This window comes from Ovis aries, chromosome 3 (genome assembly GCF_016772045.2).
Source record: "Ovis aries strain OAR_USU_Benz2616 breed Rambouillet chromosome 3, ARS-UI_Ramb_v3.0, whole genome shotgun sequence".
Lineage (NCBI taxonomy): Eukaryota > Metazoa > Chordata > Mammalia > Artiodactyla > Bovidae > Ovis > Ovis aries.
The window spans coordinates 106,546,540-106,571,373 of record NC_056056.1 but is presented as its reverse complement, the minus strand read 5'-3'; the positions used below and the strand labels follow the sequence as shown (position 1 = coordinate 106,571,373).

Below are 24,834 nucleotides of genomic sequence, written 5' to 3'. Positions count from 1 at the left end.
AAAGGATATGAAAACTTGGCAGCAAGTATTGGCTCAACAACGAAACTCTTAACCAGTTTTATTCTAATGATTTTTTTTAACTGTTCAGAAGGCTCGACATGAGGAGGGAAAAACAAGGCTCTTCTTGAGCTGTGGCAGGACATTTGGTATTCTTCTCGAGTGGAGATGGGTATTTAGGGGAACTTCTTGAGCTGCATCAAGGGTGTCAAGGACTCTTTCGAGGCTAAAGAGGGAAGGTGGGATTTCTCTCGAGACACTGCAGCGGAAAAGGGCCTCATCTCACGTTGAGGGGAGAATCTCCTGGTTTTTCTAGAGTTAGGGATCAAACCTGGGGTTCCTCTCAAGTTACAACGGGGACCTCAGGGACCCGCTTGTGTTGCCTCAGGAAAGTCAATTCTTCCCGCGAGTTGCGAGGGGCCTTTTGGGATTCCTCTCCATTCTGTGCCGGGTCTTAAGTCCTCATCTGGAGCTGAGGCCGGAACCTCAGGTTTCCTCTCCAGTGCTGACATGGATCTCAGGGTTCCTATGGAGCTTCCACAGGGGAGTCAGGCATCATCTCTTGTGGAGACATGCAAGTCTGCATTCCTCTCGAGCTTTAACAGGAGTGTCTGGCTTCCTGTCGAGTTGACATAGGGATCTGTGACTTTCTCTCGAGGGGCCGCAGGGCTGTCACACTGGCCGTGGTGTTTTGAATCTATATTCAGGGTGACAGTCGAGTCAGTGCCAGGGAATCAGGTTTATCTGGAGTGGAGTGGGACATCGGGGTCTTTTGGAATGGTGAAACGACCCTGGAGTTCCTCTCAACTTTCAAGTGGAGACTGCCTCCTCTTGAGTTGCCACGAAAACGTCGGGAAAGGGAAATGGACCCTCATCACGAGATGAGGAGGGAAAAATGGGGCTCTTTTTGAGTTGTGGTGGGACCCTCGGTGTTCCTCACTAGTGGAGACTAGTATGTCAGGGAACTTCTGAGTTGCCTCAAGGGTGTCAAGGACCCTTTAGAGGCTCAAGAGGGAAGATGGGATTTCTCTCGAGATGCCACAGCGGAAAGGGGCCTCATCTTGCATTGAGTGGAGAATCTCATGGTTTTTCTCGAGTTGCGGCAGGAAACTTGAGGTTCCTCTCGAGTTACAATGGGGACCTAAGGGACCCACTCGTGTGGCCTCAGGAAAGTCCAGTCTCCATGCGTGTTGCGAGGGGCCTCTCAGGATTCCTTTCCAGGCGGTGCTGGGTCCTAAGTCTTCATCTGGAGCTGAGCCTGGATCCTCAGGCTTCCTCTCTAGTGCTGACATGGTTCTCGGGGTTCCTATGGAGTTTCCACAGGAGAGTCAGGCCTCATCTAGTGTGGAGACATGCAAGTCCGCTTTCCTCCTGAACTGTAACAGTAGTGTCAGGCTTCCTGTCGAATTGATATAGGTATCTGTGGCTTTCTCTCCAGGTGCCACAGGGCTGTCACACGTGCCATCGTGTTTTGAGTCGATACTCGGGGTGACAATCAAGTCAGTACAGGGGAATCATGTGTACCTGGAGTGGACTGGGACATCTTGGTCTTTTAGAATGGTGGCACGACCCCTGGAATTCCTCTCATCATTCAAGTTGAGACCCCCCCTTATCAAGGTGCGACGGGAATGCCAGTATTCCTTTCCTGACAAAGCAAAAAAATAGACCCTCATCTCGAGATGAGGAGGCAAAAACGGGGCTCTTATTTTTTGTGGCAGGACCTTCAGTGTTACTCTCTAGAGGAGACGAGTGTTTCGAGTAACTTCTTGAGTAGCATCACAGGTGTCAAAGACCCTTTCGAGGCTCAAGAGGGAAGCTGGGATTTCTCTCGAGACGCCACAGCAGAAAAGGTCCTCATCTCCCATTGAGGGAGAATCTCCATGTTTTCTAGAGTTGCAGCAGGAAACTTGGGGTTTCTCTCGAGTTAAGACGGGGACCTCAGGGACCAACTCGTGTGACCTCTGGAAAGTCCAGTCTCCATGCGAGTTGCAAGGGGCCTCTCGGGATTCCTCTCTACTCGGTGCCAGGTCCTAGGTCCTCATCTGGAGCTGAAGCCAGAACCCTAGTTTTCCTCTCCATTGCTGACATGGATCTCGGGGTTCCTATGGTGTTTCCACAAGGGAGTCAGGCATCATCTCGTGTGGAGACATGCAAGTCCGTTTTCTTCCTGAGCTGTAACAGTAGTGTCAGACTTCCTGTCGAGTTGACATAGGGATCTGTGGCTTTCTCTGAAGGTGCCACAGAGTTTGTTGCCAGGGTCCAGGCCCAGTGGATCCAGGGAATTCGAAGCGGGGATGGAGTTGAAGTCTGGGAAAGGACTATTTAATTAGAAATATATGAGAGATTAGAAAAAATAGTGTAGTAGGAAACTCTAATGGAGAAAAGAGGCTGAATAAATTGGTTTGCGTGGAAAATTAATAAAACCTCGAGACAAGAGGTTTGCACCATCTACGTTAGGCCACCGGCGCCCGCTTGAATAGCAGAGGGTGCCCTGCCTTGGGCCACCTCTCGCGTGGGTCTTAGAAGACACTGCAAGTAAGTAGAAGTGGTGAGCCTCCGCACTCCAGATGGGAATTCTGCCTGAGAAGGAGAGGGATGTAGAGGGAGAAAGAGAGAGAGAGGAAGTCGATATGGCGGGAGCCATATTTCCAAGAAACCAGTTCGAGAAGCTGGTCTGAGAAACTGGTCCATCCATTACTGTCTGGAAAATCTTTTTAAACCTTTGGTTGCACATAGAGATCAATAGATAATAAAAAATTATGCAGGGTCAGCTGCCCTGACTCTTATCGAGACCAGGCCTTCTCTCTGCATACTTAGCTGTATACACAAGTCTTAGGTGATTTACATCATCTTCTGGCCAGAGGGCCAATTAAAATTTTACAGCCATTTTCTAATAAAGGTCTGTCAACAAGAAAACCTTACAAGTGTTGTTCTTCCCACAGCCTGGTGCCACTCTCAGAAAGCACTAAATAAAGTTACATTCTTACAGAGCAAGGACACAACAATTTATAACAAAGAAAGAGGAGTACAGTGATTTATAACAAAGAGAAAATTAATTAACTCAAAAGTTTAGTGTTGCTAACATCAAAACTACTATATTCCTTTTTGTATATCCCAATTACATTGATTAATATACTTCAGGTGCCTTAAAGATAAGGAATATGGAGGCCTGGCAGCAGTCATGGACTCAAGAGTGAAACCCATCACCAATATAATTTTTAGCTTTTTGGAAAAGGCTCTGTATCTTTAAGATGCCTTAAGCTTTGTGCCTATCGTGGTTGGGGGGCTGTAAACAATCACAAGTTGTAAAAGTCCAGTGGAATCTGTCAGGCAAGTTAGAGAACCATCAGAGGGATTTGAGCTGAAACATTCCTTTCATATGCAGGAGACTGGTTGGAGCTCTAAGTTAACATTTTCCAGAGAAAGGTGGTGGGGGGACAGCCCCTGTTAATGTCAGAAGAGTGGAAAGCAGAGTACAATAAGGCAGGCAGACTATGGCTTTTGGGGGTAGATGCTCAGCCAGATCACGTCTTTGGGTATGTCAGACTTCCTTCCTCATGACTTTGTCACAGGCGGAATTCCTCACGCTGGATCCTAGCAGGCTGTCACAAGTGCCATCGTGTTGTGAGTCGATTCTCAGTCTGACCATCGAGTCAGTGCAGGGGAATCAGGTGTATCTCAGTGGACTGGGACAGCAGGGTCTCTTGGAATTGTGGCACAGGGGAGATGTGATGGGAACGCCAGGATTCCTTTCCCGATGAAGCAGGGAAATGCACCCTCATCTCGAGATGAGGAGGGAAATACGGGGCTCTACTTGAGTTGTGGCAGGAGCCTCAGTGTTCCTCTCGAGTGGATACAGGTATGTCGGGGACTCTTGAGTTACATCAAGCGTTTCAAGGACCCTTTCGGGGCTCAAGAGGGAAGGTGGGATTTCTCTCCAGACGCTGCAGCCGAAAAGGGCCTCATCTCGCGTTGAGGGCAAAATCGCCTGGTTTTTCTCGAGTTGTGGCAGGAAACTTAGGGTTTTTCTCGAGTTACAACGGGGACTTCAGGGACCCGCTTGTGTTGCTTCAGGAAAGTCCAGTCTCCATGCGAGTTGCAAGGGGTCTCTCTGGATTCCTCTCCAGTCGGTACGGGTTGTAGGTCCTCACCTGGAGTTGAGGCCAGAACCTCAAGTTTCCTCTCCTGTATTGACAGGGATCTCGGTGTTCCTATGGAGTTTCAACAAGGGACTCAGGCCTCGTCTCATGTGGAGACATGCAATTCTGCTTTCCTCTCGAGTTTTAATAGTAGTATCAGGCTTCTTGACGAGTTCACATATGGATCTGTGGCTTTCTCTTGAGGTGCCACAGGGCTGTCACAATTGCCATCATGTTTTGAGTCGATACTCAGGGTGACAGTCGAGTCAGTGTAGGAGAATCAGGTGTCTCTGGAGTGGATTGGGACATCCGAGTCTTTTGAAACGGTGGCACAACCAGTGGAATTCCTTTCGACTTTCAAGTTGAGACCGCCTCCTCTTGAGATGAGCCAGGAATGCCAGGATTCCTTTCCCGACGAAGAAGGGAAATGGACCCTCATCTCGAGATGAGGAAGGAAAAACGAGGCTCTTCTTGAGTTGTGGCCAGAACCTCGCTGTTCTTGAGTGGAGACGGGTATGTCAGGGAACTTCTTTTTTTTTCTTTTCTTTTCTTTAAAATTTATTTTATACAAGTATAGTTAATTTACAATGTTGTTAGTTTCAGGTATATAGCAAAGTAATTCAATTATACTTCTTGAGTTGCATCAAGGGTGTCAAGGACCATTCGAGGCTCAAGAGAGAAGGTGGGATTTCTCTCGAGACGCCACATTGAAAAGGGCCTCATCTCGCATTGAGGGGAGAATCTCCTGGTTTTTCTCGAGTTGTGGCAGGAAACTTGGAGTTCCTCTCCAGTCACGATGGGGACCTCAGGGACCCGCTCGTGTGGCTTCAGGAAAGGCCAGTCTCCATGCGAGTTGCGAGGGGCCTCTCAGGATTACTGTCCAGTCAGTGCCGGATCCTAGGTCCTCATCTACAACTCAGGCTGCAACCTCAGGGTTCCTCTCCAGTGCTGACATGGATCTCAGGTTCCTATCGCATTTCCACAGGGGAGTCAGGCCTCATCTCATGTGGAGACACGCGAATCTGCTTTCCTCTCAAGCTGTAACAGTAGTATCAGGCTTCTTGTCTAGTTGACATAGGGATCTGTAGCTTTCTCTTGAGGTGCCACAAGGCTGTCACACGTGCCATCGTGTTGTGAGTCGACACTTGGGGTGACAGTCGAGTCAGTGCAGGGGAATCAGGTGCATCTGGAGTGGACTGGGATATTGGAGTCTTTTGGAATGGTGGCACAACCCCTGGAGTTCTTCTCAAAGTTCAATTTGAGACTGCCTCTTCTTGAGGTGTGACGGGAATGCCGGGATATCTTTCCAACGAAGCAAGTAAATGGACCCTCATCTCGAGATGAGGAGGGAAAAACGGGGCTCTTCTTGAGTTGTGGCTGAACCCTTGGTGTTCCTCTAGAGTGGAGAGGGGTATGTCGGGGAACTTCTTGAGTTGCATCAAGGGTTTCAAGGACCCCTTCGAGGCTCACGAGGGAAGGTGGGATTTCTCTCTAGACGCCACAGTGGAAAAGTGCCTCATCTCACTTTGAGGGGAGAATCTTCTGGTTTTTCTCGAGTTGCATCAGGAAACTTGGGGCTCCTCTTGAGTTACGACGAGGACCTCAGGGACCTGCTCGTGTTGCCTCAGGATAGTCCAGTCTCCATGCAAGTTGCAAGGGGCCTCTCTGGATTCCTTTCCAGTCGATTTCGGGTTCAATGTCTTCATCTGAAGGTGAGGCAGGAACCTCAGGATTCCTCTCCGCTGACATGGATCTCGGGGTTCCTATGGAGTTTCAACAGGGGAGTCAGGCCTCGTCTGTTGTGGAGATATGCAAGCCTGCTTTCCTCTCGAGCTGTAACAGTAGTGTCAGGCTTCTTGTCTAGTTGACATAGGGATCTGTGGCTTTCTCTCATTGTGCCATACAGCTGCCACACGTGCCATCATGTTGTGAGTCGATACTCGGGGTGACAGTCGAGTCAGTGCAGGGGAATCCGGTGTATCTGTAGTGGATTGGGACATCGAGGTCTTTTGGAAAGTTGGCACGACCCCTGGAGTTCCTCTCGATTTCAAGTTGAGACCACCTCCTCTTGAGTTGCGATGGGAATGCTGGGATATCTTTCCCAACGAAGCAAGTAAATGGACCCTCATCTCGCGATGAGGATGGAAAACCGCAGCTCTTCTTGAGTTGTGGCTGGACCCTCAGTGTTCCTTTCGAGTGGATACAGGTATGTCAGGGAACTCACTGAGTTGTATCAAGAGTGTTAAGAACCTTTCAAGGCTCAAGAGGGAAGGTAGGATTTGTCTTGAGATGACAAACTGGATAAGGGCCTCATCTCGTGTTGAGTGGAGAAACACCTTGTTTTTCTCGAGTTGTGGCAGGAAAGTTGGGGTTCCTCTTGGGCACGACGGGGTTCTCAGGGACACGCTCGTGTTTCCTGAGGAAAGTCCAGACTCCATGTAAAATTAGAGGGCCGCTCGGGATTCCTCTCCAATCGGTGCCCTGTCCTAGATCCTCATCTGGAGGTGAGGCCTAAACCTCAGTGTTCCTCTCCAGTGCTGACATGGATCTCGGGGTTCCTCTGCAGTTTTGCTGGAAGCCAGCCTGAGGAATTCCACCCGTGGCAAAGGTCATGAGGAAGGAAGCCTGACATACGCAAAAACATGATCTGGCTTCAGGAGTTTCCCTGGGTTTTCCTGAACATCTCCCCTAAAAACCAGAGTCTGCCTGCTTTATTGTACTGTGCTTTCCACTCTTCTGACATAACAGGGGCTATCCCGACCACCTTTCTCTGGAAAGAGTTAACTCAGAGCTCCAGTTAACAATCTCCTGCATATAAAAAGAACGTCTCGGTTTAAACCCCATGAGTGGCTTTCTAACTTACCTGACCGTTCTGCCTGGACTTTTACAACTTGTGATTGTTTACAGTCCCCAACCGTGAGAGGCACAAAGCTTAAAACATCTTAAAGTTATAGAACTTTTTAGAGCTTAGTTTAGAGCTAAGAATTAGTTTGGTGAAGGGCTTCATTTTTGAGTTAATATTTGTTGCCAGACCTCCCTATTGTTTATCTTTTAGGCACCTGAAGGATATTAACCAATGTAATTGGGATATATAAAAAGGAATATAGTAGTTTTGATGTTATCAACACTAGACTTTTGAGCTAGTTAATTTTCTCTTTCTTATAAATCACTGTACTCCTCTTTCATTGTTATAAATTGTTTTGTCCTTGCTATGTAAGAATGTAACTTTATTTAGTGCTTTCTGAAAGCAGTATCAGACTTTGGAAAGAACAACACTTTTACGTTTCCTGGTTGACAGACACTTAATCAGAAAAGGGCCGTAAAATGTTAATTGGCCTTCTGGCCAGAAGAGGATGTAAATCACCTAAGACTTGTGTATATAGCTAGGTATGCAGAGAAAAAGCCTGGTCTCGATAGGAGTCAGGGCTGTTGATGCTGCATCATTTTGTATTATCCACTGATCTCTATGTACAACCAAAAATATAAAAGCGTTCCTGAACAATAAAGGATGGGCCAGTCACTGGAAAGGTTGGATTCCCCCTTGTCGAATCTCTCTCTCTCTCTTTCTCCCTCTCCCTCCCTCTTTCTCCCTCTCCCTCCGTCTCCTTTTCAGGTTAAATTTCCATTCGGGGCATGGAGTCTCATCATCTGTACTTACTTGCCATGGCTTCTAAGACCCATGCAAGATGGAGCCCAAGAAGGGGCACCTTCCACTATTCAAGCAGGTGCCGGTGGCCTAACATAGATGGTGCAAACCTCTTGTCTCAAAGTTTTATTAGGTTTCTGCATACACCAGGTTATTCAGCCTATTTTTCTCCACTAATTTTCCTACTATACTATTTCTTCTTAATCTCTTTTTCTATTTCTAAATAAGTAAGCTTTTCCTCCCCATGCCTACACCCCTTCGAATTACCCTGGACCCACCGTGGCTGGATGCCAGCAGAGTTTCAAAAGGGGAGTCAGGCCTCATCTCGTGTGGAGACATGAAAGTCCGCTTTCCTCTCAAGCTGTAACAGTGGTGTCAGGCTTCCTGTGGAGTTGACATAGGGATCTGAAGCTTTCTCTCAAGGTGCCACAGTGCTGTTACACTTGCCATTGTGTTTTAAGTTGATACTTGGGATGACAGTCAACTCAGGCAGGGTAATAAGGTTTATCTGGAGTGGATTGGGACATAGGGGTCTTTTGGAATGGTGGCACGACTGCTGGAGTTCCTCTAGACTTTCAAGTTGAGACTGCCTCCTCTTGTGGTGCGATAGAACGCCAGGATTCCTTTCCTGACGAAGCAGGGAAATGGACCCTCATCTCGCGATGAGGAGGGAAAAACGGGGCACTTTTGAATTGTGGCGGGACACTCGGTGTTCCTCTGGAGTGGAGACGAGTATGTCTGGGAACTTCTTGAGTTGCATCAAGGGTGTCAAGGACCCTTTCGAGGTTCAAGAGGGAAGGTGGGATTTCTCTTGCGCCACCGAAGCAGAAAAGGGCCTCATCTCACGTTGAGGAGAGAATCTCCTGGTTTCTCTTGAGTTGCGGCAGGAAACTTGGGGTTCCCCTCCAGTTACAATGGGGACTTTAGGGACCCATTTGTGTAGCCTCAGGATAGTCCAGTCTCCATGCGAGTAGCAAGGGTCTCTGGGGATACCTCTCCAGTCAGTGCCGGGTCCTAGGTCCTCATCTGAAGCTGAGGCCGGAACTTCAGGTTTCCTCTCCAGTGCTGACTTGGATTCCGTGCTTCCTATGGAGTTTCAACAGGGTAAAGTCCTCGTCTCGTGTGGAGACATGCAAGTCCGCTTTCCTCTTGAGCTGTAAAAGTAGTATCAGGCTTACTGTCGAGTTGACATAGCGATCTGTGGCTTTCCCTCAAATTGCCACAGGGCTGTCACACGTGCAATCGTGTTTTGAGTCGATACTTGGGGTGACAGTTGAGGCAGTGCAGGAGAATCAGGTGTATCTGGTGTGGATTGGGACATCGCCGTCTTTTGGAATGGTGGTACAACCCCTGGAGTTCCTCTCGACTTTCAAGTTGAGATCACCTCCTCTTGAGGTGTGAAGGGAACGCAGAGATTCCTTTCCCTACTAAGCAGGGAAATGGACCCTCATCTCCTTTTTGGTGTCCTGGGACATGTACTACGGACACGGCTCGGTGTCGGTGGACTGCTGCTAGGAGTCTGCGGATCTCAAGTAGGTTTTTAACTTCTTTTCCCTCTGCTGTCGTAAACCCCACTCTCTATATATTGGGCCCTGAATATGCACTGTTCCAAATGCATACCGGATGTCGGTATAAATGGTGATTTTCTTTCCTTTTGCCCTTTCCAGTGCCTGTATCAAGGCTATTAATTCCACTTTCTGGACGGATGTCCCAGGGGGCAGAGCTTTAGCCCAGATGACCCTCCCAGAGTCATCTACAATGGTTGTCCCTGCCCTTCTTTGTCCATCTTTTACAAAACTACTTCCATCTGTAAACCATACCAGTTCACTGTATTTTAAGGGCACATCTTTTAGGTCTTTCCGTATGGCCATCACATCGGCCAATATCTCACCACAATCATGGAGGGGGGCATCTTTCTTCGGGACGGGCAGGAGAGTGGCCGGGTTCAGGAAGCAGGGCGTCTGAAAGTGTATCCGGGGCGTATCCAGCAGCAAGGCCTGGTAATGGGTTAAGCAGGCATTGGAGATCCACTTACCCAGTGGCTGCTTGAGAATCCCTTCAATGGCATGGGGAGTGTAGACCAGGAGCTGTTGTCCATACGTTAACTTGTCAGCATCATGGACCAGGAGAGCAGTGGCTTCGATGATTCAGAGGCAGGGTGGCCACCCTGTGGCTACTGGGTCCAGTCTTTTAGAGAGGTAGGCTACAGGTCGCTTCCAAGGCCCCCATTGCTGCATCAAGACTCCCTTTCCTACTCCCTGTTTTTCATCCACAAACCGTTGGAAGGGCTTAGACGGGTTAGGGAGAGCAAGGGCCAGGGCTTTCAGCAGAGCCTGCCGAATATCTTGAAATGCCTGTCTCATTGGCTCAGTCCAAGTCCAGTTTTTACTTTCCTGGCTCCCTTCATACAATGGCCGGGCCTTTTCAGCAAACCCCAAGATCCACAGCCTGCAATACCCAACTGTCCCAAGAAATTCTCTCACTTGACGAGGAGTTGCTGGCTCAGGGATCTGCAAAATAGTCTCTTTAATAGCCTGTGTCAGCCATCTCCACCCCTGCTTTATCTTATATCCTAAGTAGGTGACCTCCTGTCTAGCAATTTGCGCTTTCTTTGCACTAGCCTGGTATCCCAATGTCCCCAAAGTTTGGAGGAGGTTGCCTGTCGCCTCTAGGCATGCCTCCTTGGTAGCAGCGGCTAGCATAAGATCATCCACATACTGCAACAAGACAACGTTGGGGTGATCAGCCCGGTACTCATGGAGGTCTTCACCCAGAGCCTCATTAAATAGCGTTGGTGAGTTTTTGAAACCCTGCGGGAGGTGAGTCCAGGTTAGTTGTCCTGTGGTCTGGCTGCCCTCCTTGGCCCTCTCAAAAGTGAAGATCTCTTGGCTCGAATGGGCCAGCGGCAAACTGAAAAAGGCATCCTTCAAGTCCAGGACCGTATACCAGACATAGTCTGGTGGCAGGCCACTCAAGAGGGTGTATGGGTTAGCGACGGTGGGATGAATGTCACTCACCTGTTTGTTGACTTCATGAAGATCTTGGACCGGTCTAAAGTCCATTCCCCCAGGATTTTTCACAGGTAACAGGGGAGTGTTCCACGGAGATTGACACCTTCTGAGAATCCCTGCCTTCAAGAGCCTCTGGATATGTGGTGTGATTCCTCATTAGGCCTCCAGACTCAGAGGGTACTGTTTCACCCATATAGGGGTGGCATCTGCTTTCAGTTCAACAATGATGGGAGGTCTCTGTTTGGCTAGTCCTACTCCCACTGTTTCTGCCCAGGCCAGAGGGTATTTTTGAACCCAAGGCTGCACATTAGGATCAATAGCCATGGGAGGCCTCGGCTGGTACAGTCTATATTCGTCCCTCAGTGCCAAGGACAAAACCTGTATAGGGTGTCTGGTCCCATCCATAACTGATATCCCTCCATGGTCAAAGTGGATTTGAGCATTGACCTTAGATAATAAATCCCTCCCTAGTAAGGGAGCCGGGCATTCTGGTATCACAAGAAATGAGTGGGACATTCGTTGGGCCCCCAAGTCCACCTGACGTTTAGTAGTCCATCCGTATCTTTTAGTTCCGGTGGCCCCTTGTACCCAGCTGGTCTTCTCGGACATTGGTCCATCTTTCTGGTTAAGGACTGAGTATTGGGCCCCCGTGTCCACCATGAAGCTGACTGGTTTCCCCTCCACATGTATAGTTACCCAGGACTCGGGGAGGGGGGCTGAGCCCTGACCCCCCAATCGCTATCATCTCCTGCATATAAGACGTGGGCCCCCAGGGAAGGTGCTTCTTCCCTGGTGGGTTTTTCCCCAGTTTTCTTTTAGGGCACTCTCTTCTCCAGTGCCCTCGCTCCTGACAATATGCACATTGGTCCTTTCTTAGTCTCTGTCTGACTTGCTTTCCTTCGTCTCTCGGCCTGACTTCATTAGTTCCCTGAGAATCAGCTCCCTGTCTCACCCCTGCAATGAATATCTGGGCTAATTCTTTCTGATTCCTGCAGTTTTCCTCAGCCCTGAACTCTCTCTCTTCCCATCTAACACATTCTTTTCTTTCCTCTGGAGTTTCCCTATGGTTAAAAACCCTCTCTGCTGCCCTCACCAGGTCTTGTATGGATTGTTCCCCTAACCTCTCTATTTTCTGCAGTTTCCTCCCTGATATCCGGGGCTGCCTGATTCACAAATGCTAGCACAACTGCTGCGTGTGACTCATTGGCCTGTGGGTCCATGGGGGTATACTGCCTAAAAGCTTCTGTTAATCTCTCAAGGAAGGCTGCTGGGCTCTCATTTGGCTCCTGTCTAACCAGATTTACCTTAGCCAAATTTGTTGGTTTCCTGGCAGCTGCTCAGAGACCAGCAATAAGAGTCTGGCGGTACACTCGGAGATGCTCCCTACCTTTAGTGCGCTAGAAGTCCCATCAGGGCCGCATCAGGGGGAATCCCTCATCAATCAGATTAGGTTGAGTTGTAGGTCTCCCATCTACCCCTGGAACATTTTTCCATGCTTCTGACAATATCCATTCGCATTCCTCTGTGGTGAAAAGCACTTGTAATAGCTGCTGACAATCATCCCAAGTGGGATTATGGGTGAAAAGACTGGATTCTAAAAGGTCAATGAGGCCCTGAGGCTTTTCCAAGAATGAAGGGGTTTGAGTTTTCCAATTATATAAATCACTAGTGGAAAAGGGCCAGTATTGGTACATTTGTTCCCTGTCCAGGCGGGCTGGCCCCGCCCGAACAGGAAGTGCCCGGACTGTGGAGGTGGGTGCTTCCGGGTTATCTTCATCTGCCATATTGGGGACTCCCCTAGTTCTTCCTTGAGTTCCCTGGGCGGGGCCCCCTTCCTGGGTTGGGGCCGAAGGTTCAGTATCCCTTAGTGTTCCTCCAGACGAAATCTGAGGTACCTGAGGGGGCAAAGGTGGATGCACATGTCGGGGTGGGGAGAGATCGGTTTCTAGGTCAATTAGGTTAGGATATAGTGAGGATTCCTGGAACATCGGCTTCACTCAGCCGTTGCGCTCTTTGTATTCTTCCTCTTTGGATGTTTCCACAACAAGTACCTGTGGGATCGGTGAAGTGGGGGAAGGGGAAGTAAAGGGCCGGGGAATAAAAGGTCTCAGCCAGGCCAGTGGATTTTCTACCAAATCCTGCCAGACCAAAATATAGGGAGTTTGGTCTGGGTGGCCAGACAGGCCAAGAGCGAGCGCTTTCTCTCTAACTGCTTGAATAATTGGCAGGCTGAAGGTTCCCTCTCGCAGCCAGCTGACATTAAAGGCAGGCCACTCAGCGGAACAAAAAAATCATTAGTTTGTTCTTCTTCACCAACACCAATAGATTTCATGCTCTAGACTTAAAATCAGAAGTGATCAGTCATAAGGGACAAAGGAGTAGAAGTTGCTTGCCCCATGATTACAGGGAAGAACACAGGAGACAAAATGAACACACAAAGAGCAAAGACAATGCCAGCACTCACACAGACACAACAAATGGATAACAAATACACATCGGCCAAGAACATAGCACTAGGTCTTCTTGGCACCCCCCTTGAAACTTCCTTTCCCTTGAGGTTATCTTACCAACAAGGTGTCCACAGAGCCAGCCACCTTCCCAGCACAATGCCGGGCCTCGGCCTTATGCCAGCTAGGTTTAATCCCCTTACAAAGCCAGCTGCCTTCCCACCACGATGCTGGGCCTTGGCCTTATGCCGGCTAGGTTGACCTCCTTCAGGCTAAGGAACCCCTTCTGCTGGGAGGGTGTTATTCCCCTTAGTTAAAAGAAATCCCAGACGAGCCCCCAAATGTTATGCCCAGTGTCCGAGTCCCCAAAACTGAGAGAATAAGACGTCCACAGCAATGCAAAAGCATAAAGGGGTTTATTGCTAGCTCGAGATAGGGCTCAAGTCTCATCCAGTACAGTGGAGTCTTGACGATAGCCCCAAGCTCTGAATCATAGCTGCTTATATACAGGCGGTCTTTTGTCTCAGCAATAGTGTAGTTGGAGTGTGGTGATTGACTCAATCTTGGGTCATCATGGTGACTGACTTAACCTTGGCATCATCGGGGACCTTGGTGTCATCGGGGACTTTGTTGGGGCTTCCTAGAATTATGACTCATGCTTACAAGAACCTGAGGCTTAGGCCTAGTGTGGCCTGTTGAGCCTGTCATGGCTCAGGTCAGGTCCCAACATTCCACAGGCCCTGTCGCCACAGGATCTCGAAGGAAGAGACTCATTCTGAATCTGAGCCAGAAGGACGCCCTGCAAGTGCTCTTTCAACAGAACCCCTATCCTGGGATAGCGACAAGAGAATGGCTGGCCAGGGAGCTTGGCATTGCCAAAAGCAGAGTTCAGGTAGGCCCCCATCTCTGCCTCCGCTCTCCCTTTCAGGCTCTCCATGCCAATCCGAGTCAGCTGAAAGCACCTGGTGGCCTTTCTCCTGAGAAGGAATTCTCTCTGTTTGCCCCAGGTCTGGTTTCGAAACCAGCAAAGAAGATGGTTAAAGCAGAGCCGATTGCCATCTGAATGTGTGCACCAACAAGGGGAAGGGGGGTCCAACGTCCACGCCCATGCCACCGTCGCCCCCACCTCGACCTCGGTCTTCCTCTACAGGTAATTTAGCCAGCATTCTCCGAAAGTGAATCCCCCAGAGGGGGTCTCGAACCCTCCCCCTCTTGCCAGAGAATTCTCTCTGCTGGTGGATGGCCACAGGAGGCCCAGAAAAACCAAGGGGGCTGGGGTTTGTGGGGGGGCGGAGGGCGTGGCTCGGGGAAGAGGAGGAAACAGGGCTATCTGGTTGCTGCTGCCCCCATTAGTGTCCCAGATCGGGGCACGACGCCCCCAGTTGGCGTGGGCAGGCAGCACTGGGTCCCCTTGGCACCCCCTCCCCAGCCCCCATCAGGAACTATAGGCTCCAGCTGCCCAGGCAACCTTGGCCGAGGGGCATGCTTCAGGGCACTCAGCAGCAAGACCGGAGGAGGAAAGAGACACACAGAAACACACATGTGTGCGGAGTGTGTGCATGTGCATGCGCACACATGCATCCACGATGGATCCAGGCACCCGATCCATCTGTGGGTGTATTCCTTAGAGCCCTGCCCTGGTTGCAAAGCCACCTGTGTTGATTCAGATGTTTGGGAATCTCCCTCCCCTCCACACCATCTAGGGTATGTGTGCTGTGACCGTTCCACAGGCCATAACGTCCTCTCCTCTCGGTGTGTTCTTTCTTTGGTAGGAGACTCGGCCAGAGAGGCCTGGAGAAAGAGGGCAGTCATCTCTCCTTCTCAAACTAGGATCCTTGTGCAAGCCTTCATGAGGGATCGCATCCCGGGGCTTGCCGCCAGGGAAGAACTGGCTCGTCAGACAGGAATCCCAGAATCTCGAATCCAGGTAAGGTCTCCAGTCAGCACATGGGCCCAGGATGTGGCCCAGGAGTCAGGCGGGTTCAGCCCTGCCGAGCTTTTGGAGCTGGATACACGTAGGCTTGGTCTGGGGCTGGGGCTGGGGCTTAGGGGGAGGGGGCCAAATGTCAGTGGGCTGAGTGGAGGGTTTGGGGTCTCTTGTGGCCATGCGGGCACCCCCTCGTTTCCCAGGGCCAAGGGACTCGTTTGCAGAAAACGGCCCTGCAGGAGCTGCACTGGGCCTGACAGACCACAGACAGGGCGGCCAGGTGGGCTGTCAAATGGGCACCGTGGAGGTGCCAGCACAGTGATCTGGATGGTCACGACTTCTGATGTGTCTGTCTGCCTTTTGCTCCCCTAGATATGGTTTCAAAACCGAAGAGCTCAGCACTCCCAGCAGAGCCCAAGCAGGCCTGGCAGTGGCCGGGCCCAAGGGCCAGGTGGCACAGCAGCCACGACTACTCCTGCTCGGGAGGACTGAAGGGCCTCACCCGCTGTCCAGAGCACCTCTCCTCCCCTTTGCCCCTCTCCGCCACAGGAGAGCATGCCACCCTTGGTGGCCGCAGCTGCTTCTTTTGGGGCCCCCACATTCTGGGTGCCAGGGACTGCCTCTGGGGTCTGTGTGGGCCAGCCGTTGATGATCTTCATGGTCCAGCCCAGCCCAGTGGCTCTCCAGCCAAGTGGGAAGCTACCACCTCCTCCCCAGGTAGCAGATCCCTGGGCCGCATGCTCCCCTGCCTTCACGGCCCCCAGGCAGCCTGGGCAAGGGGCCATCCTTCCGCCTGGACAGCCAGAGGCACACATCCCGCGCTGGCTGGAGTCACCCTACTGTGAAGGCACGGCCACTCCGCTAGAGCCACAGCTCCATCCCGCAGCCTTCCAAGCTCGATGAGACTCCTAGATGAGCTCTTGGCGGCCACGGGCTTCCCGGGCTCGCCGAGGCCTTCCCAGGGGGCCACTGCCAACCAAGGGGTGGACCCTGCCCTCCCAGGTGCACCCAGCCTCCTAGACAAGCCCTTTTCAGCCACAGGCATCCTGGCCTCGCTGGGGCCTTCCTTGGGGGCCTCTGCAGTTGCAGTGCAACAACCAGCTCTTCCCGGCACACCCAGCCTCTTAGAGGAAATCTTGGCTGCCACTGGCATCCACACAATGCCAGGGCTTTCCCTAGGGCCCTGTGCAGATGAACGGCAGTTGAGGCCATTCTGGAATCACCCTCATTAGGAGGATTACCAGACCCTCATCGACATGCTGCCAGGGTAAGGCTTCCCGTCGAGTTGACACAGGGATCTGTGGCTTTCCCTCGAGGTGCCACAGGGCTGTCACAAGTGCCACCGTGGTGTGAGTCGATACTCAGGGTGACAGTTGAGGCAGTGCAGGGAAATCATGTGCATCTAGAGTGAACTGAGACATTTGGGGGTCTTTTGAAATGGTGGCACGACCCCTGGGGTTCCTCTCGACTTTCCTGTTGAGAGCCCCTCCTCCTGAGATGTGACAGGAATGCCGGGAATCCTTTCCCGACTAAGCAGGAAAAGGAACCCTCATCTCGAGATGAGGAGGGGACAACGGGGCTCCTCTTGAGTTTGGCGGGACACTCGATGTTCCTCTCGAGTGGAGACAGGTATGTCGGGGAACTTCTTGAGTTGCAACAAGGGTGTGAAAGACCCTTTCGAGGTCCAAGAAGGCAGGTGTGATTTCCCTTGAGATGCTGCAGTGGAGAAGGGCTTCATCTCGCCTGGAGGGGAGAATCTCCTGGTTTTTCACGAGTTGCAGCAGGTCCCTCTCAATTTACGACAGGGACCTCAGGGATCCGCTCGTGTGGCCTCAGGAAAGGCCAGTCTCCATGCGAGTTTCGAGGGGCCTCTCCGGGTTCCTCTCCAGTTGCTGCTGGGGCCGAGGTCCTCATGGGGAGTCAAGCCGGAACCTCAGGGTTCCTCTCCAGTGCTGATATGGATCTCTGGGTTCCTCCGGAGTTTCCATGGGGGAGTCAGGCCTTGTCTTTCCACAGGGATGTCATACCTGCCATCGTGTTTTGAGGTGATCCTCAGGTTGACTGTCAAGTCAGTACAGGGAAGGCAGGAGTATATGGAATGAATTGGGACATCGGGGTCTTTTGGAATGGTGGCACGACCCCTAGAGTTCCTCTCGAGTGTCAAGTTTAGACCGCCTCCACTTGAGGTGCGACAGGAACGCAGGGATACCTTTCCCGACGAAGCAGGGAAATGGACCCTCCTCTCAAATGGAGACTGGTATGTGGGCAAACATTTTGAGTTGCCTCAATGGTGTAAAGGACCCTTTCGAGGCTCAAGAGAGAAGGTGAGATTTCTCTCGAGATGCTGCCGTGGAAAAGAGCCATATCTCACGTTGAGGGGAGAATCTCCTGGTTTTTCTCAAGTTGCAGAGGGAAACTTGGGGTTCCTCTCAAGTTACGACGGGGTCCTCAAGGACTGGCTTGTGTTGCTTCAGGAAGGTCCAGTCTCCATGCGAGTTGCAAGGGCCCTCTATGGATTCCTCTCCAGTCCCTGCCGGGTCTTAGGTCCTCATCTGGAGTTGAGGCCAGAAACTCAGGGTTCCTCTCCAGTGCTGACATGGATCTCGGGGTTCCTCTGTAGTTTCAACTGAGGAATCAGGCCTCATCTCTTGTGGAGACATGCAAGTCCGCTTTCCTCTCGAACTGTAACAGTAGTGACAGGCTTCCTGTCGAGTTGACATAGGGATCGGTGTCTTTCTCTCGAGAGGCCACAGGGCTGTCACACGTGCCATCATGTCGAAGGTCGATTATCGGGGTGACATTTGAGTCAATTCAAGTGAATCAGGTGTACCTGGAGTGAACTGGGACATCGGGGTCTTTTGGAATGGTGGCACATCCCGTGGAGTTCCTCTCGAATTTTAAGTTGAGACCGCCTCCTCTTAAGGTGTGACGGAACGCCGGGATTCCTTTCCCGATGAAGCAGGGAAATGTACCTTGATATTGAGATGAGGAGTGAGAAACGCGGCTATTCTTGAGTTGTGGCGGGACACTCGGTATTCCTCTGGAGTGGAGACGTGTATGTCAGGGAACATCTTGGGTTACATCAAGGGTGTCAAGGACCCTTTCGAGGCTCAAGAGAGAAGGTGGGATTTCTCTCGAGAGGCCACCACGGAAAAGGGCCCTATCTCGCGTTGAGGGGAGAATCTCCTGATTTTTCTCGAGTTGCGGCAGGAAACTTGTGGTTTCTCTCAAGTTATGATGGGAACCTCAGGGACCAGCTCGTGTTGCCTCACGAAAGTCCAGTCTCCATGCGAGTTGCGAGGGGCCTCTCGGGAGTCCTTTCCAGTCGGCGTCAGGTCCTAGGTCCTCATCTGGAGCTGAGGCTGGAACCTCAGGGTTCCTCTCGAGTGCTGACATGGATCTTGGGGTTCCTATGGAGTTTCAACCGGGGAGTCAGGCCTCGTCTTTTTTGGAGACATGCAAGTCCACTTTCCTCTCGAGCTATAACAGTGGTGTCAGGCTTGCCGTCGAGTAGCCATAGGGATCTGTGGCTTTCTCTCGAGGTGCCACAGGGCTGTCACACATGCCATCATGTCATGAGTCGATACTCGGAGTGACAGTCGAGTCAATATAGGGGAATCCAGTGTATCTAGAGTGGATTGGGATATCGGGTGCTGAGCTCCAGCCCTGGTGGATCCAGGGAATTTGAAGGGGAGATGGAGTTGGCATCTCCAGCCCTGGTGGATCCAGGGAATTTGAAGGGGAGATGGAGTTGGCATCTTAGAAAAAACTATTTAATTAGATATATAAAGATTAGGATAGAAGAGTATAGTAGGAAAATTAGTGGAGAAAAGTGGCTGAATAACTTGGGGTATGTGGAGAGCTAATAAACCCCGAGACAAGAGGTTTGCACCATCCACGAGGCCATCAGCACCTGCTTGCATAACGGAGGGTGACCCACCTTGGGCTCCCTCTCATGTGGGTCTTAGAAGCTAGGGCAAATAAGTATACATGGTGAGCCTCCACGCCCCAGATGCGAATTCAGCCTGAAAAGGAGAGGGAGGGAGAGGGAGAGAGAGAGAGAGTCGACAAGGGAGAAACCAGTCTATCCAGTGTCTGGGCCATCTTCTATTGTCCGGAAAGGCTTTTTATACTTTTGGTTGTACATAGAGATCAATGGATAATACAAAACTATGCAGCATCAGCAGCCCTGACTCTTATCGAGACCAAGCTTTCTCTCTGCATACCCAGCTGTATACACAAGTCTTAGGTGATTTATGACAGAGTGTGGTCCACTGGAGAAGGGAATGGCAAGCCACTTCAGTATTCTTGCCTTGAGAACCCCATGAACAGTATGAAAAGGCAAAATGATAGGATACCAAAGAGGAACTCCTCAGGTCATTACGTGCCCAATATGCTACTGGAGATCAGTGGAGAAATAACTCCAGAAAGAATGAAAGGATGGAGCCAAAGCAAAAACAATACCCAGTTGTGCATGTGACTGGTGAAAGAAGCAAGATCCAATGCTGTAAAGAGCAATATTGCATAGGAACCTAGAATGTCAGGTCCAGGAATCAAAGTAAATAGGAAGTGGTCAAACAAGAGATGGCAAGAGTGAACGTCGACATTCTAGGAATCAGAGAACTAGAATGGACTGGAATGGGTGAATTTAACTCAGAGGACCATCATATCTACTACTGCGGGCAGGAATCCCTCAGAAGAAATGGAGTAGCCATCATGGTCAACAAAAGAGTCCGAAATGCAGTACTTAGATGCAATCTCAAAAACGACAGAATGATCTCTGTTCATCTCCATGGCAAACCATTCAATATCACAGTTATCCAAGTCTGTGCCCCAACCAGTAACGATGAAGAAGCCGAAGTTGAACGGTGTTATGAAGACCAATGACACCCAAAAAAGGTGTCCTTTTCATTATAGGGGACTGGAATGCAAAAGTAGGAAGTCAAGAAACACCTGGAGTAACAGGCAAATTTGGCCTTGGAATGCAGAATGAAGCAGGGCAAAGACTAATAGAATTTTGCCAAGAAAATGCACTGGTCATAGTAAACACCCTCTTCCAACAACACAAGAGAAGACTCTACATATGCACATCACCAGATGGTCAACACCGAAGTCAGATTGATTATAGTCTATGCCAAAGATGGAGACGCTCTAGACAGTCAACAAAAACAATACCAGGAGCTGACTGTGGCTCAGATCATGAACTCCTTATTACCAAATTCAGACTAAAATTGAAGAAAGTAGGGAAAACCACTAGACCATTCAGGTATGACCTAAATCAAATCCTTGATGATTATATGGTGGAAGTGAGAAATAGATTTAAAGGCCTAGATCTGATAGACAGAGTGCCTGATGAACTATGGAATGAGGTTAGTGATATTGCACAGGAGACAGGGATCAAGACCATCCCCATGCAAAAGAAATGCAAAAAAGCAAAATGGCTGTCTGGGAAGACCTTACAAATAGCTGTGAAAAGAAGAGAGGTGAAAAGCAAAGGAGAAAAGGAAAGATATAAGCACCTGGATGCAGAGTTCCAAAGAATAGCAAGAAGAGATAAGAAAGCCTTCTTCAGCGATCAGTGCAAAGAAATAGAGGAAAACAACAGAATGGGAAAGACTAGCGATCTCTTCAAGAAAATTAGAGATACCAAGGGAACATTTCATGCAAAGATGGGCTCGATAAAGGACAGAATGGTATGGACCTAACAGAAGCAGAAGATACTAAGAAGAGGTGGCAAGAATACATGGAAGAACTATACAAAAAAGATCTTCACGATCCAGATAATCATGATGATTTGATCACCAATCTAGAGCCAGACATCTTGGAAAGTGAAGTCAAGTGGGCCTTAGAAAGCATCACCTCTCATGGTTGGGGGGGGGGGGGGCCTGTATCACAAGTTGTAAAAGTCCGGGGGATCCTGTCAGGCAAGTTAGAGAGTCATCAGAGGGATTTGAGCTGAGACACTCCTTTCATATGCAGGAGACCAGTTGGAGCTCTAAGTTAACTTTTTCCAGAGAAAGGTGGTTGGGGATAGGCCCCTGTAATGTCAGAACAGTATAGTATAGCAGACAGTAAACAGACAAATTTTGGTTTCAGGGTAGATGCTCAGGCAAAGGACCCTTTGAGACCTGACTCGCCTTGCCCCGTCAGGTCTCTCCTCATGACCTTTTCCAGGGTGGGATCTCCTGTGCTGGCTCCCAGCAATTGGGATCTTTTGGAATGGTGACAGGACCCCTGGCATTCATCTCGACTTTCAAGTTGAGATCGCCTCCAGTTGCAGTGCGATGTGAAGGCCAGGATTTCTTTCCCGACGAAGCAGGGAAATGGACCCTCATCTCGAGATGAGGAAGGAAAAACGAGGGTCTTCTTGAGTTGTGTGGTGACCTTCGGTGTTCCTCTCAAGTGGAGATGGGTATATCGGTGAAATTCTTGCATTGCATAGAGGGTGTCAAGGACCCTTCGAGGCTCAAGAGAGAAGGTGGGATTTCTCTCGAGATGCTGCAGCATAAAAGAACCTCATCTCAAATTGAGGGGAGAATCTCCTTGTTTTTCTCGAGTTGCGGCAGGAAACTTGAAGTTGCTCTCGAGTTACGAGGGGGACCTCTGGGACTCGCTCGTGTTGCCTCAGGAAAGGCCAGTCTCCACGCGAGTTGCCAGGGGCCTTTCGGGATTGCTCTCCAATCGCTGCCAGGGCCGAGCTCCTCATCTGGAACTGAGGCTGGAACCTCAGGGTTCCTCTTGAGTGTTGACATGGATCTTGGGATTCCTCTGTAGTTTCAACAGGGCAATCAGATCTCGTCTCCTGTGGAGACATGCAAGTCTGCTTTCCTCTCGAGCTGTAACAGTTGACAAGCTTCCTGTCGAGTTGACATAGGGATCAGTGGCTTTCTCTCACACGTGCCATCGTGTTGAAGGTCGATTGCTGGGGTGACATGTGAGTCATTGCAGGGGAATCAGTTGTATCTGGAGTGGAATGGGACATCGGAGTCTTTTGAAATGGTGGAACATCCGGTGGAGTTCCTCTCGAATTTTAAGTTGAGACTGCCTCCTCTTGAGGTGTGATGGGAATGCCGGGAATCTATTCCCAATGAAGCATGGAAATGCACGAACATCTCGAGATGAGGAGGGAAAACCGGGGTTCTTCTTGAGTTGTGGCAGGACCGTTGGTGTTCCTCTTGAGTGGAGACAGGTCTTTGGGGGAAATTCTTGAGTTGCATCCAGGGTGTCAAGGACCCTTTCGAGGCTCAAGAGAAAGGTGGGATTTCTCTCGAGACATCACAGTGAAAAAGGGCCTCATCTCGGGTTGAGTGGAGAATCTCCTGGTTTTTCTCGAGTTGTGGCAGAAAACATGGGGTTCCTCTTGAGTTACGACAGGGACGTCAGGGACCCGCTCGTGTGACCTTAGGAAAGTCCAGTCTCCATGCGAGTTGCATGGGGCCTCTCGGGATTCCTCTGCAGTCACTGCTGGGGCCGAGGTCCTCATCTGGAGTTGATGCCAGAACCTCAGGCTTCCTCTCCAGTGCTGACAAGGACCTCGGGGTTCCTCTGGTGTTTCCACAGGGGAGTTAGGCCTCGTCTCGTGTGGAGACACACAAGTCCGCTCTCCTCTCGAGCTGGAAAAGCAGTGTCAGGCTTCCTGTTGAGTTGATATAGGGATCGGTAGCTTTCTCTAGAGGTGCAAAGGGCTGCCAAACCTGTCATCATGTTTTGAGCTGATCCTGGGGTGACCGTCTAGTCAGTGGATGGGAGTCAGGTGTTTCTGGTTGGATTGGGATATTGGGGTCTTTTGGAATGGTGGCATGACCCCTGGAGTTCCTCTCAAGTGTCAAGTTGAGAACACCGCCTCTTGAGGTGCGACAGGCACGCCAGGATGCCTTGCCCAATGAAGCAGGGAAATGGACCCTCATGTGGAGATGAGGAGGGAAACCCGTTGCTCTTCTTGAGTTGTGACGGGACCCTCGGTGTTCCTCTCAAGTGGAGACGTGTATGTCGGGGAATTTTTTGAGTTGCCTCAAGGGTGTCAAGAACCCTTTCGAGGCTCAAGAGGGAAGATGGGATTTCCCTCGAGACGCCTCAGCAGACAAGGGTCTCATCTCGCGTGGAGGGGAGAATCTCCTGGTTTTTCTCGAGTTGCTGCAGGAAACTTGGGATTCCTCTCTAGTTAAGACGGGGACATTAGGAACCCGCTTGTGTAGACTCAGGAAAGTCCAGTCTCCATGCGAGTTGCAAAGGGCCTCTCAGGATTCCTCTCCAGATTCCTCTCCAGTTGCTGCCAGGGCAGACGTTCTCATCTGGAGTTGATGCTGGAACCTCAGGGTTCCTCTCTAGTTCTGACATGGATCTCGGGGTTCCTCTGGAGTTTCCAGAGGGAATTCAGGCCTCATCTCGTGTGAAGACACACAAGTCCGCTCTCCTGTCAAGCTGGAAAAGCAGTGTCTGGCTTCCTGTCGTGTTGACAAAGGAATCGGTGGTTTTCTCTCCAGGTGCCACAGGGCTGTCACACCTGCCATAGTGTTTTGAGTCGTCCTCGGGGTGACTGTCGACTCAATGAAGGGGACTCAGGTGTATCTGGAGTGGGTAGGGACGTCGGGGTCTTTTGGAATGGTGACACAACCCCTGGAGTTCCTCTCGAGTGTCTAGTGTCAAGTTGAGACTGCCTTCACTTGAGGTGCGACGGGAATGCCGGGAATCATTTCCGGATGAAGCAGGGAAATGGACCCTCATCTAGACATGAAGAGGGAAAACCGGGGCTCTTCTTGAGTTGTGGCGGAACCCTCCCTGTTTCTCTCGAGTGGAGACGGGTATCTCCTGGAGCTTCTTGAGTTACCTCAAGTGTGTCAAGGACCGTTTCGAGGCTCAAGAGGGAAGGTGGGATTTCCCCCAAGACGTCGCAGCCGAAAAATATCTCATCTCGCATTGAGGGGAGAATCTCCTGGTGTTTCTCGAGTTGCAGCAGGAAATTTAGGGTTCCTCTTGAGTTATACGGAGACCTGAGGGACCCGCTCGTCTGGCCTAAGGAAAGTCCAGTCTCCATGCGAGTTGCGAGGGGCCTTTCAGCATTCCTCTCCAGTCGCTGCCAGGGCCGAGGTCCTCATCTGGAGTAGAGCCCAGAACCTCAGGATTCCTCTCCAGTGCTGACACGGATCTCGGGGTTCCTCCGGAGTTTCCACAGGGGAGTCAGGCCTCGTCTCATGTGGAAATATGCAAGTCCACTCTCCTTTCGAGCTGGAAAAGCAGTGTCAGGCTTCCTGTCGAGTTGACAAAGGGATCGGTGGCTTTCTCTCGAGGTGCCACTGGGCTGTCACACCTGCAATGGTGTTTTGAGTCGATCCTGGGGGTGACCATTGAGTCAGTGCAGGGGAATCAGGTGTATCTGGAATGCATTGGGAAATCAGGGTCTTTTGGAATGGTGGCACGACCTGTGGAGTTCCTCTTGAGTGTCCAGTTGAAACCACCTCCTCTTCAGTTGCAACAGGAATGCCGGGATTCCTTTCCCAACAAAGCATGGAAATGAACCTTCATCTCGAGACAAGGAGGGAAAACCGGGGCACTTCTTGAGTTGTGGTGGGACCCTCGGTGTTCCTCTTGAGTGGAAATGGCTTTGTCGGGGAACTTCTTGAGTTGCCTCAGGGGTTTCAGGGACCCTTTCGAGGCTCAAGAAGAAAGG

The 24,834-nt window shown here is 50.6% G+C and overlaps 1 protein-coding gene across 1 annotated transcript; it reads right to left on the bottom strand.

Annotated features, from left to right (window-relative positions):
• Positions 1-8,200: 8,200 nt before the first annotated feature.
• LOC121819168 (uncharacterized) lies at positions 8,201-11,453 on the bottom strand. The gene is given in 3 exon segments (XM_042247292.1): positions 8,201-8,290; positions 9,603-9,779; positions 10,461-11,453. Coding segments are annotated over 3 exon segments (1,260 nt in total).
• Positions 11,454-24,834: the final 13,381 nt, after the last annotated feature.